Source organism: Cenococcum geophilum (assembly GCF_001692895.1).
Source record: "Cenococcum geophilum 1.58 unplaced genomic scaffold K441scaffold_14, whole genome shotgun sequence".
In the NCBI taxonomy this organism is placed as follows: Eukaryota; Fungi; Ascomycota; class Dothideomycetes; order Gloniales; family Gloniaceae; genus Cenococcum; species Cenococcum geophilum.
The window spans coordinates 5,276-18,849 of record NW_027137572.1 but is presented as its reverse complement, the minus strand read 5'-3'; the positions used below and the strand labels follow the sequence as shown (position 1 = coordinate 18,849).

At 38.1% G+C, this 13,574-nt stretch overlaps 2 protein-coding genes across 2 annotated transcripts; one reads left to right on the top strand and one right to left on the bottom strand.

Moving 5' to 3' along the window:
* Window positions 1-3,041: 3,041 nt before the first annotated feature.
* K441DRAFT_553679 (uncharacterized protein) lies at window positions 3,042-4,241 on the top strand (the record flags this gene model as incomplete). Its single annotated transcript, XM_067643192.1, has 2 exons — window positions 3,042-3,460; window positions 3,509-4,241. The coding sequence occupies 2 exons, from the start codon at window positions 3,042-3,044 to the stop codon at window positions 4,239-4,241; spliced, it is 1,152 nt and encodes a 383-aa protein (XP_067505572.1).
* Window positions 4,242-5,199: 958 nt separating this feature from the next.
* K441DRAFT_553532 (uncharacterized protein) lies at window positions 5,200-5,382 on the bottom strand (the record flags this gene model as incomplete). Its single annotated transcript, XM_067643187.1, has 1 exon — window positions 5,200-5,382. The coding sequence occupies one exon, from the start codon at window positions 5,380-5,382 to the stop codon at window positions 5,200-5,202; it is 183 nt and encodes a 60-aa protein (XP_067505571.1).
* Between the last annotated feature and the right edge of the window lie 8,192 nt (window positions 5,383-13,574).

The window sequence follows — 13,574 nt, the reverse complement described above, 5'->3', positions numbered from 1 at the left end:
ACTTTTTATTATAGACTTTTAAAGCCGTGTACTAATTTAGGACGTCTCGTTTTTAACCTAAGGTAGTAGGGGCTAGTGCAGTCTTGAGTGCTTGAAGCCGTTTGTGTACCGTATTGAGGTCGTTAATAAGTGGAAGGTAGGCTACCGATATAGTACAAACGATATAGTTACTAATATCGTTTATAGCCCGTTTTTGCTTCTCGTATATGCGAAGATCGTCTTTGTATTTAGCATAGAGCTGGTTGTAGGCGGTGAGCTGACTTAGGTCTAGCTTTGCTATCAATGTAGCCGTAGGTAGTATGTCCCTTGGTGTGGGACGACTTGGTTATACTAGCTTTAGACGCTCGCCTTTTTTGGATGGGTCAATGTGCTCCCATACCTCATTAGTTTTGGCAGTGTCTTAGATAATAAAGAACCACTATATCCAATCAGAAGGCTGGTTAAGGATTAGGTTGACTTTCGATTCGCTCATAGTTATCATTTTTAGGATTTGACAGGTCAGGCAGGGTCCAATTGGCGTCTTGGCAAAAACCTTATTTTAACGTTTCGAACTTTTGATTTGATTCGTCAGTTCGTTCGTCGGTCGGGTACGTACGTTAACTGGGGTCGATTATCCGTTCGTTTGATAGGTAAAGAAGCTCAAGACACTGCAAAGGTAGTAGAAGTAGTGACTTCTTAAATGAGGTAGTAGATTAATTAGTCAGCAGGTAGTGCGATCCGGGCTTATAACTGTAAGCTTTGCAGTGCAAAGAATTAAATAAACAACTTGATTGTGAATGTAGCTCTAGAGGCTCTATATATACACAAAGAAGGTAGAAGTAATGGGGTAATAGATAGCTGAAATGGGAACGGTAATCTGCCACCAATATTGATCTGCAACCACTATATTGGGTGGCGTTAACGCCATCTCAGAGCCTTCCAAGCGGTAATCTTGTATCTCAACGCAGTGTCGGTAGTCGGTTACATCTATTATTATATAGAGCGCCTACTAACTAAGACATTAAGTAAGGCCTCTGCTATAGCACTATAATATTACTAATCTATTCTAAAGTCCTCCAAGTTATCTACTATGCGATTAATAAGCCCGTATATTAAGCCAATCCTATATAGCTTTATATGGCCTATATTATTATTAAGCAGCGCATACTTAAGTATCTTAAAGGTATAGTACTTATTAACTAAAATTAACTCCGATTTAGTAAAGGCGTGGGTAAAAGCTAGATAACGGCTTTATAGCTATTTAATAAAGGCGCTAAGCTTACTATCTAATTATTTAATATTACTGTGGGCGGGGCTACTAGGTAGTAGGCTAGTAGAAGGCATATTTAAGAGTAGATAGTAAGGACTAGTAGGCGTTTTAGAGGATAGAGTAGAATTAGATGGAGTACTTTGTAAAGAAGGCACTAAAGGTCTTATATTTAGTATAGGATCCACTATAAAACAACTATTGGCGATAGTTAGTAATACTAAAGGTAGTACTGCCTATATAGCACTCTATAACTATTATAGCGTCTATTAGTTCTGTAGCTGGTTCTACTGCTATATTTAGCTTTACTGCTATATCTAGTTTATTAAAAGCGTTAATTGCGTTTATAATAGATCTTATTAAATAGGATTGGCTAGTGATTGTATAACTATGGTATAAGCCTCTTATCGCTGCCGTCGTTTAGGGGGGGAACTTAATTTATCTGTACTATAAGAGTTACCTTAACGGTGCTTATAGCTACCTAAAGACGCCTTTGCATCTTTTTTATCCTCCTTATCCTATAGGTGCTAACTATACTTAATCTTTAATAGTAAGAATAGATTTAGTATATTAACCGTAACTTTCTTTTATTCTATTGCTTCTAACCAGCGCGTTAAGTAGTAAGATTATATTAGGTAGTGCTTTAAGTTAAATTTAAGATAGTATATAGTACCGTGCTTTTTATTCTTATAGTGCTATTAAAGGCAGTAATAGCGTTTAACTAGCGCATATAAATGCTTGCTTTTAGCTTCTACACGTTTACGCCATTTAGCAGCCTCTTTCTATATTTTGGTGGTAGTTAACGCCTTCTTTTTACTAGCAGCTTCCTTTATTACACCTTCGTAATCCTCGCCAGAGGACTCTACCTCTTTATTAGCCGCTGCTTTAATTAGAATACCTCTTGCTTAAAGCGCCGCATTAATAGCTACAGTAAAATTAGCGTCTTTAGTATTAGTAGACGCGTTAATAGGTGCAGTAGCAGCCTTATATTTAACTGTAAGATTAACCCTCTATACCCTCCTTACGTACTTTAACTATACCTCTATTATTTCCTCTACTTTACGCTATTTGTCTATATTATTAACCTCTTTAGGTATTATAGGATCCTTTAGATTTAATAACGCAATAACGGCAGTTAATTAATTAAGCTGGAAAGAACGAAGACCGTAATATTTGTTAGCTTAATGCGTATTTTAGGCGATAAACTCTTAGTATTTAAAGGCTCCAAATAGGACGGCTAGAATATTAGTGAATATCTTTGTGGTATTAGCGTATATAATTATATTTAGAATAAAGGTTTAATAATCTTTGGGCTGTTCTATAACAGTAGAAGGTGTTAGTGTAGGTAGTGTAGGTTTAATAGTAAGGTCTACCTCTTTAGGCGCTTTAGAAGTGTTCTTTGCAGTATTTTTAGGTGCTTTGGCTCTCCTCTTGTGTGTTATGGCGCTAACTAAAATAGGAAACGATATAGGCTTTAAATAGCTTTAAAAAATAGGCGACGGCGATATATTAGCATGGAGGATGGGTGGTGGCATGCGCGAGTATAGAAAAAGGGTTCAAACAGGTGAGGATTCGGCAAATTTCTATTTTTGATTATGGTTTCTGACATTTGATCGTCTCTTTCCGAAGCGACTGTAAGAGTGGCCAATCATCATCGTCCAGCACAGATCGCCCCCATGCTTGTCTTCGATCATCTTCCATCTGGGGCATGAGCTATTTTTGGCCAACTTTCTGTCTCTCCTACCGGTCACTCTGCAACAAGAGTCCGCGCTTCTTTCACCATTGCACCGTCCTGATGGCTACAGGAATTGGAGAAGCGTCTGCTCTGCTTGCTCTGATCGTTTTTGCCTATGACACGAGTAAATCACTATACGAAGAAGTCTCCAGCTTCAAGAGTCAACGAAAAACAATCAAAGATGTTCTAGCCGACCTAGGCTATCTTAATACCGTGCTCGAAACGATCCGTGGGCAGGCTCAACGATCACAGGAAGTTGAGAGGCTCGAGCCTCTTAGGGAGCCGTTGAAATGTTGCACGGCAACATGTCGAGAAATGCGCGAAATGCTCGATGTGTGTACAACACATTCGAAGGAGAGTCGGAACAGTGTTCGGGATTGGCTCAATATACGATATAAGGAGAAGACGTTCGAAGACGTAAAGAAACGACTCGCTAGTTACAAGTCGACGCTCACTATTGCCTTCGAGTCAATCAACATGTAAGCAGGCATTAAAGTTTTGATGTACAAAGATGCTGAATTGGCTAGTGAAAATCACTCAACTACTCAAGATTCGCTGAGAGGTCTTAAAGACTTAATCAGTGGTACCAGAGAAGACTTGGAGGATCAGCTGGATCAAGTGCAACAGACCATCAGTTCTGCAGATGCGTCCTTAAGAGAAATTCTTCAGGGCGATCTTGCTCAATTACAGAATAGTCTCGATAGTATCGCACGAGCTCAGCGGATTGCGGACACCGCTCGTCCTGAGATTACTATCGAGCACAACCAAGCAGGTCAAGGCAGCCGCGCAATCTTTGGCACTGATACGCCGCAACCCCAATTCAACTTAACAGTATTAGGAAATGAGGCTGGACTAGGCGCCGTTGCGAGTGCTGGCGTTCACAGTCCGCAAACTCTCCAAGCGCTACTGGGAAACACCCGGACACCAGATCTCGCGCTCGCACTTCAGGCATTGCAAAACCAATCACCAAACACCAATCATGAGTCTCTGCAGTCCATCCTGAATGGTTTATCAGCTGAACGCCAACGAGGAATCACGGGCATACCGTCGGAAACAATTTCTCATACAGTCCCAAGGACCTTAGAAGATGCGGATCAACAGGGACTATTGGACTCAATTAGCTCAGTGCATGAAGGTATCGGTTCAGCATCCTTAGAAAAGCGGTGCTTAGCTTTTGGACAGCGACCAAGTGCATCATCTCCTGCACCAACATCTTCTTCACTGGCTGGAGGCCATTGGGTGGATGAGGAAGGTTCCTGAAGGGATCTATGCCACCGTTGCCTTGGAAAGTCTTATAGCTGTAAGCGAACCCTCCAAAGATGCGAAATCAGGCTAACATTCCCTTTCAAAGGAATCGCTCTCCACGGCTGGCCGCGTTCGTTCATGATATAAAACGGCTCGTCCTATACAACAGGTCCGCAATCGAGCAAGCCCCGCAACAGGTATACAGTAAAACCTCGCTATACCGTTCAGCTCGGTAGTAGGGGGTTTGAACGTTATGCCGTATGGAAACGTTATATTGCGAGCTCACTTATTAATTGCTGCAAGGGGCTAAATTAACTCTTCTTTCTATCCATAACTACTTAAAGAAGCTCGTGATAGTCGTCTGCCTTACCCGCGCAGCTCGATGACCTTGAATTACTCTCTCTGCCTTTATGAGAGCTGTAATTAGAGTCTCATTACTATCCTCTTGCTGCCCCTTATAGAGCTTAAGGCGCTCTAGTGCATCTAAAGCCTCATTAAGCTTAATAACTTATAGCTTAACCTCCTTATCGCTTTCTTTATTATCTGGCGCGTTATATAAAGCGACAATTAAGGCCTTAATTGCTTCCTGTAATATAGAGGCCTTAGGCTCTGTTAAAGCGTCCTCCCTATTTATATTAATAAAGTTACTAATAGAAATTAATTACCTAATTTGCCCTACCTGGCTAAGCTGCTATAAATATACCTCTAATTCGGCCTTAAGCTGAGGCTCGCTGTACCCGCTTGGTATACCCTAGGGGCCCTCATAGGGTCCAAAGATTGTTAAATACGTAAAGTAATTTATCACGGTTTGAGGGCTAATTTTATGCTATACCGCGATAGCCCACTAAACGGCCCTAAGTACGTTTATTATCTTAAGGGGGTTCCTATCTTATTCCACCTAATCTACTATATAGGACAGCTAGTAGCGGCGGTAATAGGCTTTAAAGGTTTAAATTATACCCTAATCTAGAGGCTAATAGAGAGAAGTAACGTTTTTAGGTAGAAATTTGACCCTAGTGTTAAGCAAGCTAGCGCGCTCTAATATTGTAAGTATACCCCTAGTATGGCTAGGAGCGGAATTAATAAGTAGGAGGACCTTTCTACTGCCCATTAAGCCGTTAAACCACTTAATATAATTAAGGAATATTAACGCCATTATCTAGGCCTTCTTATTAAACCTCTAGGCGAAGTTAAGGCCCCTAAGGTTGCTACGTTGCGTACTAAAATATTAAGGATTCTTTACTCTTCTAATAATCTATAGAGGTACAATATAGCTGCCGTCTACGTTGCTGTAGTAGACGGTTATAATATGCTCCTTCTGCTTTTTGGTGCCCGATTACCCTATAGTTACAAGTCCTATATCCGGCGTGGCCTTATAGAAAAGCCCTGCCTTATCCATATTATAGACGTCTTAATTTAGGTATGCATCTATAACAACCCTAAGCTCCTGCATGCGCTCCTTAGCGCCCTCTATATCTGCTAACCTAGCCTCGCTATGTAGTTTCCGTCTTAATATTTAATTTCTTTTCTTAAAGTTATTAACCCAACTGCTTAAAAAGCTAGGCTGTTGTTAACCCTAATAATACGCTATTATATTCTAAAGCTTTATTACTATAGCCCAAATAAGGTCACCGGTAATGAGTATATTAGCGGCCTGTATCCGCTGTTGCTATTTAAATAGCGCTTCTTTAAGCTTAGGATTATTAGGAGCTCTACGCCTCTTAAAGCCCTCTTAACCGCGTTAAAGGACTAGTGAATTAAGGTACTTATATTTAGGCTTTAAGGAGTCTAATATAATAGACTGTCGAATAGGGCGTTGAAATTAATTGGTAAAAAAGTAAGTAGTGTCTCTTTAAGGTTTTCTAGGGTTCTTATGGCAGTATCCCTTAGAACGCCAACTTGCGTCTATCTATTATCGATAAGAACTAGCTAATAGAATTAATAAGATTAAGGCTCTGTGATTAGAAATACAAGGTTTATAATATCTGTCAATTGCCATACAAAAGGTCTATATACACTTAATCCTTTAAGTTTAGTTGCTCTATATAAGGTAGCTAACACTTATTCTTTTTATAGAAAGGAATTCTATATATAGTACACCTAAATAAGGTCCTCGGCGCTCGCTAAGGCCTCCCCTACTCCTTACTACTACGTGGCTTACGTGTAGTATTTAGTAAGAGCTCTAATAGAGCCTTCCTAAGTCCCTTATATTATTCTTATAAGGTTTTATTAGCCTTAATATAGGTAGAATAGTTTTTTTAGCTTTGACTAAAGCTTCTATAGTATATATAACTTAGTTAGGTGCCATATAATATCCTTTATAGAGCAATAAGAGGAGCTTAGTATATATATCTTTGGAACTTAAATTAAGCGCTTAAATAAAGCGTTACGGAGGTTCCTCCTAAACTTCTTATAGCCGTTATACTAAGTACTTTGCCCCTTAGTAGGAACGTAGGAAGATAGTAAGTAGAAGTTACTAAGAACTATATTAAGTAGGAAGTAAAAAAGAGGCTTTTAAGTCTTTATATATATCTTCTAAGTATAATATAAGCGAAGCTAATTAGCAATATCTACACCTCCTATATAGAGATTATAGTAGAAAATAAAGGTAGGAATCCTAAGAATCTTAATATACTTATTGCTAAAGACTTTACGTGTTATTCGGGCTCTCGTTTAGGTAAGAGGAGGGCATTATTTGTCGAACTAAAAGTTTAGGTTAGGAAGACTCGTATAAAGATTAATCTACGAAGAAAAGAGACTATATATACATAAGGTATAAATCATAGGTAGGGGGGGACCTTCCTCCCTATATGACTTATAAACTAAGCCACACTTAGCATCTAACATTATTATTCTATTTCTTTAGTTAATTAACCTATAATATATAACGTTATTAGGGAATAAGGCTTAAGAATAAGGTATAGTTCTTACCATTATTAACAGTACTTATAAAAAGCACTATATTAGCGTCCTTTTAGGCAAACTCTATTACCTAGCCGTCTTTAGAGTTGCCCCGTAGAGAGTACCCTATTCTATTTAGGCTGTATAAGTTAATTTAAGGTCTATAAGTCTCTTATTAATTTACTTAAAAGGAAGCTTAAACTTTCTCCTTATTAGCATTTTATTGGGGTGCTAAGATCCTAGAGGCCTCCTACTAGGATTTTAATTTTCCTAATTATCCTAGTTGTCCTAATAGGCTCCTAATAGGCTCCTACTAGGAGCTACTAGGATCTTAATCGTCCTAATTGTCCTAATAGGCTTCTACTAGGATTTTTAATTTTCCTAATCATTTTAATAGGCTCTTAATAGGAAACTAGTATTTCCTAATTATCCTATTAGGTTTTTAGTAAGATACCCCCCTAAAGCAATACCCTATATACATCCCTTAAGCCATACTACTAAGGCTCTATATAAGGCTCTATATAAAGCTCTTTATAAAGCTCTATATAAAGCTCTATATAAAGCTCTGCACGAAGCTCTATATAAAGCTCTACATAAAGCTCTATATAAAGCTCTATATAAAGCTCTATATAAAGCTCTACGTAAAGCTCTATATAAAGCTCTACGTAAAGCTCTATATAAAGCTCTACGTAAAGCTCTATATAAAGCTCTATATAAAGCTCTATATAAAGCTCTATATATAAAGGCTCTATATGAGGCTCTACGCGAAGCTTTGCGTACAGAGGCTTTATATAAAGCTCCGCATAACACACATTACTATTAGGTCCCCGCTATATTCCTAATAGCCTACATATACCTTTACCAAGTTACCCCTTAATAGCCACCTTATTTTTTACCCTTCCTTATATCCTCCCTACCTTAGGAGGCACTAGAACGGCAGCTAGTAGAAAACTATTACTAAAACTAGACGACCGTTACTAGAAAAAGATAACCGTCCTAGAGTTAGACGACCGTTTAAACGACTAGCCAGTAAACACTATAAACGATTTAATTAATTAATCGATTGAATTGAACTAGAGCTTTAATATCGGCCTGTTACTGAATCGAATTAAGGCCCTCTTAGGGAGGCACCCTAGATGACTACCGTTTAAATATACAGCCAGCAAACGGCTATAGAGAACGATTCGAATCAATTAGAGCCTTTAATTAGGCCGACTCCTTCCCCAAATTAAACTAAACACTAACGTAGGCAGGCAGGCAGGTAGGTAGGTAGGTAGGAGAGGACCGTCGCTAGAACTAGAGACCGTCGCTAGAGCTAGACGATAATCGTTTAAATAACTAGCCGGCGAACACTACGATTAATTTAATCAATCAATTAAATCGAACTAGAGCCTTAATATTATCCCATTACCAAATTAAATCGAATTAAGGCCTCTTAGGGAGGCACCCTAAATGATTACCGTTTAAATATATAGCCAGCGAACGCCCATAGAGAATGATTTAAATTAATACAATTAATTACAATTAAATTAATACGATTAATTGACTAATTAAATTAAGCAGAGCCTTCAATTGGGCCGACCTCTCCCCCAAATTACAGATATAGATAGGTAGGCATAGATAAGTAGGCATAATAGGCACAGATAGGTAGGTACAGACAGGTAGGTATAGATAGGTAGGTATAGATAGGTAGGTATAGATAGGTAGGTATAGACAGGTAGGCACAGATAGGTAGGACGGTTAAATAGGTAGGATAGGTAGGATAAGCAGGTAGGTAGGTACTAGGCCTAGTTAAGAAATTAATATACAGCTGGCGGATTATTAGGAATACCGTTAATTAATAGTTTAGAGCCTCTATAAGAACCTTATCCCTTATTTCCTTAATTAATCGCTTAACGCCTAAGTAGATATAGATATAGATGTAGGTAGTAGGTAGGAAGGATTGATTTAAATTATTTAAATTGCTTAAAGCATCATGTATATAAAATAGGGCCTAAAATTAACCTAAATTATATATTTTAACTGCTATAAATACTAGAGTATTAATATACCTTATTTTGAAATCTAGAATTTTAATTATTTTAATAGTCCTAATGGTCCTAGAGGTCCGTTTAGTCTGTTTAGTCTAGGCGGCCTCCTAATAGGCTCCTAATAGGAAACTAAGTATAAGGGTCTTCTAGAGATCCTAGCAGCCCTAATAGGAGCTATTAGGAGCCTATTAGTACTATTAGGAGGCATAAACATTTTCCTAATACTGCCTCCTGCCCTTTTATTTATTATAATATTTCCCTTACCCCCCCTCTCCTTTCCCTTTCTATTTTAGTTATATAAATAGTCCTTATACCCCTAATTTTAAGCTTATAAAGTTAAGTAAGAAGCTTAATACTTATAAATAGATTATTTAGCTAAATAATATGCTTCCCTAGAGGGTAAAGGGGCTTATTTATTTTAGGATTACATTAAGTAAGTAGATTTAGTATAATTGCCTATATTTTTAAAAAGCTTTCTTCCTTAGTAAAATACTTATTAAGATTAACTGGGCCTCCGTTATTACCTCTTACGTATTATAACTAGTTAAGTATATAGCCCTTATTAGCTAGGACCTAAATCTTAAAGCCCTTTAGCGTTAGCTTGCTAGAAATATTAATAATTTTAGGGGCACGGCCTATAAAGCATTTAATTGTCTTATTAACTATAAAGTGCGCGCTAAGGGTATAGAGCTTCCTATAAGTAAGCCGAATAGATTTAATAAGGTTTGTAACTCTGTTAAATATAGACTTAGGTGTAGGGTCGTCCTCTAGCTACGGCTCTATGCATTAAAAGTAGCGATTAAGTTACTAAAACTGATTTCTACTTATATATTTCTTAACAATATACTCTAAGCTAGTTATGTTTAAAGAGCCCTAGTAATCCTTAATAGTAGATTTATATATAAGCCCTATATAAATAAGCATACCTAAATACCCGTATAATTTATCCTTATATATTAGCTGCTATACCTATAATGGAACCTTATAGCAAGTGCTATAGTAGGCTCGTTAATAGGCTAGATGTGTAGGTAATATAAATTAAAGTAAATAATGTAATAACTTAGTGGAGTAGTTGCCTAATAGATTAACTCTAATTATATTCTAAGAATTACTATAAGGAAGGAACTATCTAGGTATATTAGGAAAAAATTTACCAGCATCTAATTTTACTTTTTTACTATTTTAGCATTTTTTTAGCATTTCTAGCATTTTCTAGCATTTAGCGCCAAATGCCGCATTTATAATTAAGTATTAGCATTTAGCTATATTTATAATTAAGTATTAGCATTTAGCTATATTTATAATTAAGTATTAGTATTTAGCTACATTTATTACTAAGTACTAGCATTTAGCCGCCAAATACTGCATTTATAATTAAGTATTAGCATTTAGCTGCTAAATGCTAGAAAATGCGAAAATGGCAGAAAAGTAAAATTAAATACTAGTAAATTTTTTCCTAATATAGAGGCTCCGTATAAAGCTCTGCGTAAAGCTCTATATAAAGTTCTATACGAAGCTCTATACAAAGTTCTATACAAAGTTCTATATAAAGTTCTGCATAAAGCTCTATATAAAGCTCTATATAAAGTTCTATACGAAGTTTTATATAAAGTTTTATACAAAGCTTTATATAAAGCTCTATATAAAGTTCTATACAAAGCTTTGTATAAAGCTCTATATAAAGTTCTATACAAAGTTTTATATAAAGCTCTACACAAAGCTCTATATAAAGCTCTATATAAAGCTTTACACAAAGTTCTATATAAAGTTCTGCACGAAGTTCTACATAAAGTTTTACATAAAGCTCTACACGAAGCTCTGTATAAAGCTCTGTATAAAGTTCTATATAAAGCTCTATATAAAGCTCTATATAAAGCTCTATATAAAGCTCTACACGAAGCTCTACATAAAGCTCTATATAAAGCTCTACGCAAAGCTCTGCACGAAGCTTTACATAAGGCTCTATATAAAGCTCTATATATAAAGGCTCTGCATAAGGCTCTACGCGAAGCTCTATATACGGAGGCTTTATGTACGGAGGCTTTACACAAAGCTCCGTATCGGGTCCCCACTATATTCCCAATAGCCTCTATACGTGCCTCTGCTAAGTATATCCCCTATATACACCTAGGTAGCCACCTCATTTTTTACCCTTCCTTATATCCTCCCTACCTAGGAAGACACCAAAATGACAGCTAGCAGATGACCGTTGCCAGAGCTAGACGACCGTTAGAGCTAGACGACCGTCACTAAAGCCAGATAACCGTCGCCAGAGCTAGACGATTGTCGTCAGAGCCAGACGACCATCGTCAGAGCCAGATAAACGTCGTTAGAGCTAGATAACCGTCGTCAAAGCCAGACGACCGTCGTCAAAGCTAGACAACCGTCGCCGGAGCCAGATAACCGTCGCTAGAGCTAGACGACCGTTAGAGCTAGACGACCGTTATCAAAGCTAGACGACCGTCGCCAGAGCCAGATAACCGTCGCCAGAGCTAGACGACCGTCAGAGCTAGACGACCGTCATCAGAGCTAGACGACCGTCGCCGGAGCCAGATAACCGTCGCCAGAGCTAGACGACCGTCATTATCGCCACACGACCGTTGCTAGAGCTACACGACAACCGTTTAAACGACCAGCCAGCGAACACAATAAACGATTTAATTAATTGATTGAATTAAGGTAACATGTATAGGTAGGCATAGATAGGTAGGCATAGATAGGTAAGTATAGATAGGTAGGTATAAATAGATAGATAGACAGATAGACAGATAGACAGATAGGTAAGTAGGTAGGTAGGTAAGTAGGTAGGTAGGTAGGTAGGTAGGTAGGTAGGTAGGTAGGTAAATAGGCAGGTAGGTAGGCAGGCAGGTAGGTAAATAGGTAGGTAGGTAGGTTAGTAAGTAGGTAGGTAGAAGAGAACCGTCGCTATATTATATTAAATTATCTAAAATAATATAATTTATTTTATACTAACTGCGTAAAAAAAGTAATACTTATTTATTGCTTAAAGTAAGTAAGATATATAGAATGCGTAAGGAGGGCATTATATATAGAATGTGCGAAAAGGGTATTATATACAGAATGTATAAAAAGGGCATTATATATAGAATACGCGAGAAGGGCATTATATATTAATTGCGCATTAAGTGCAAAATACATAGTTAGCTGCACTGCATTGTTAAATATAGCAGTATACTGCAGTGTATTGTTAAATATAGCAGTATACTGTAGTATATTATTAAATATAGCAGTATACCGCACTATATTGTTAAATATAGCAGTATGCCGTACCTTAGTTAATACTATATACTATACGTTATAGTGCGCGGAATGCGCATTTAGCCGCTAAATGCTGCCAAATACTATAAAAATGCTGGTAAATTTTTTCCTAACGTAGGGACTAAGGGTCCTTAAATATATAACTATACTCTTATAAAATCCTCCTTATATATAATATATGTATACTCTATTTACTCTATTACTAATAATATATTACTTAAATATTTACCTTAGTAAAAGCTCCTTCCGTTTCTAGAGGTGAGCAGGGCCGCTTTAATAAAGGATGCTGGGTGAGATAAGGGTGAGTGGGGTGAGTAAGGGTAAGCAGGGCGAGCGATTGGGGTGGGCCGCGTTATGGAGCATTACTGGTTGCGGAGCACATTTCAGCTGCACAGCCATCCGGTTGCAATTGCATTTCTAATGGAAAAGTTCTAGGGCCCCCCTGCATACCTGCCGGCAAACCTGGTTCCCTTTTGTGTACCGCATGGAGGAGACTTGATAGTGACTGTTGCCTTGTGTTGGTGTAGCTAAGTACAATCGCTAGCTTGCTCTCAACCAAGGTTCTTCTTTCAGCCTAGCCAAATTTGGCGAAGAGCTGGGTGCCCAATTGTGGTACCTGTACCAGCCTCGTTGTCAACGTGTCCTTTACAGCTGCGCCGCCCTAAAGCCTGCGCATGATTTGCAAATCAGAGAGGATCTGACCGGAATCCCTGAAGAGTACCGCCTAGTTACACCTATTAATGGCGTTCGACTCCAATGAATCGGTGAATTAGTTTCCTCATTAGCACGGTATCACATATGCTGTGCTTTGTCACAGTCTCACTACAAATCTCTAACCTTTGCAAAGAATTGTGCCACTCACCCTAACACCCGCCATTCCAAACAGCTCGCTGAAGAGCGCGGACATGCAACTCGACTACACGGCGTGGCGAGGCGCACAACTGGTATTCAACTGAACAGTCGCCTCAGAATCAGATTGGAGCTCCAGATCAACTCCATTCTGAAGTCCTCATTCTGATCTGAACTTGCTAACCGAACATATCCTAAATCGATCAGAATCGACTCTATTTTTTCTGGAGTCAAAAAACGCAAGGATCAGAAACACTACCGGAAAGGATAGCATCTGATAATGAAGCGA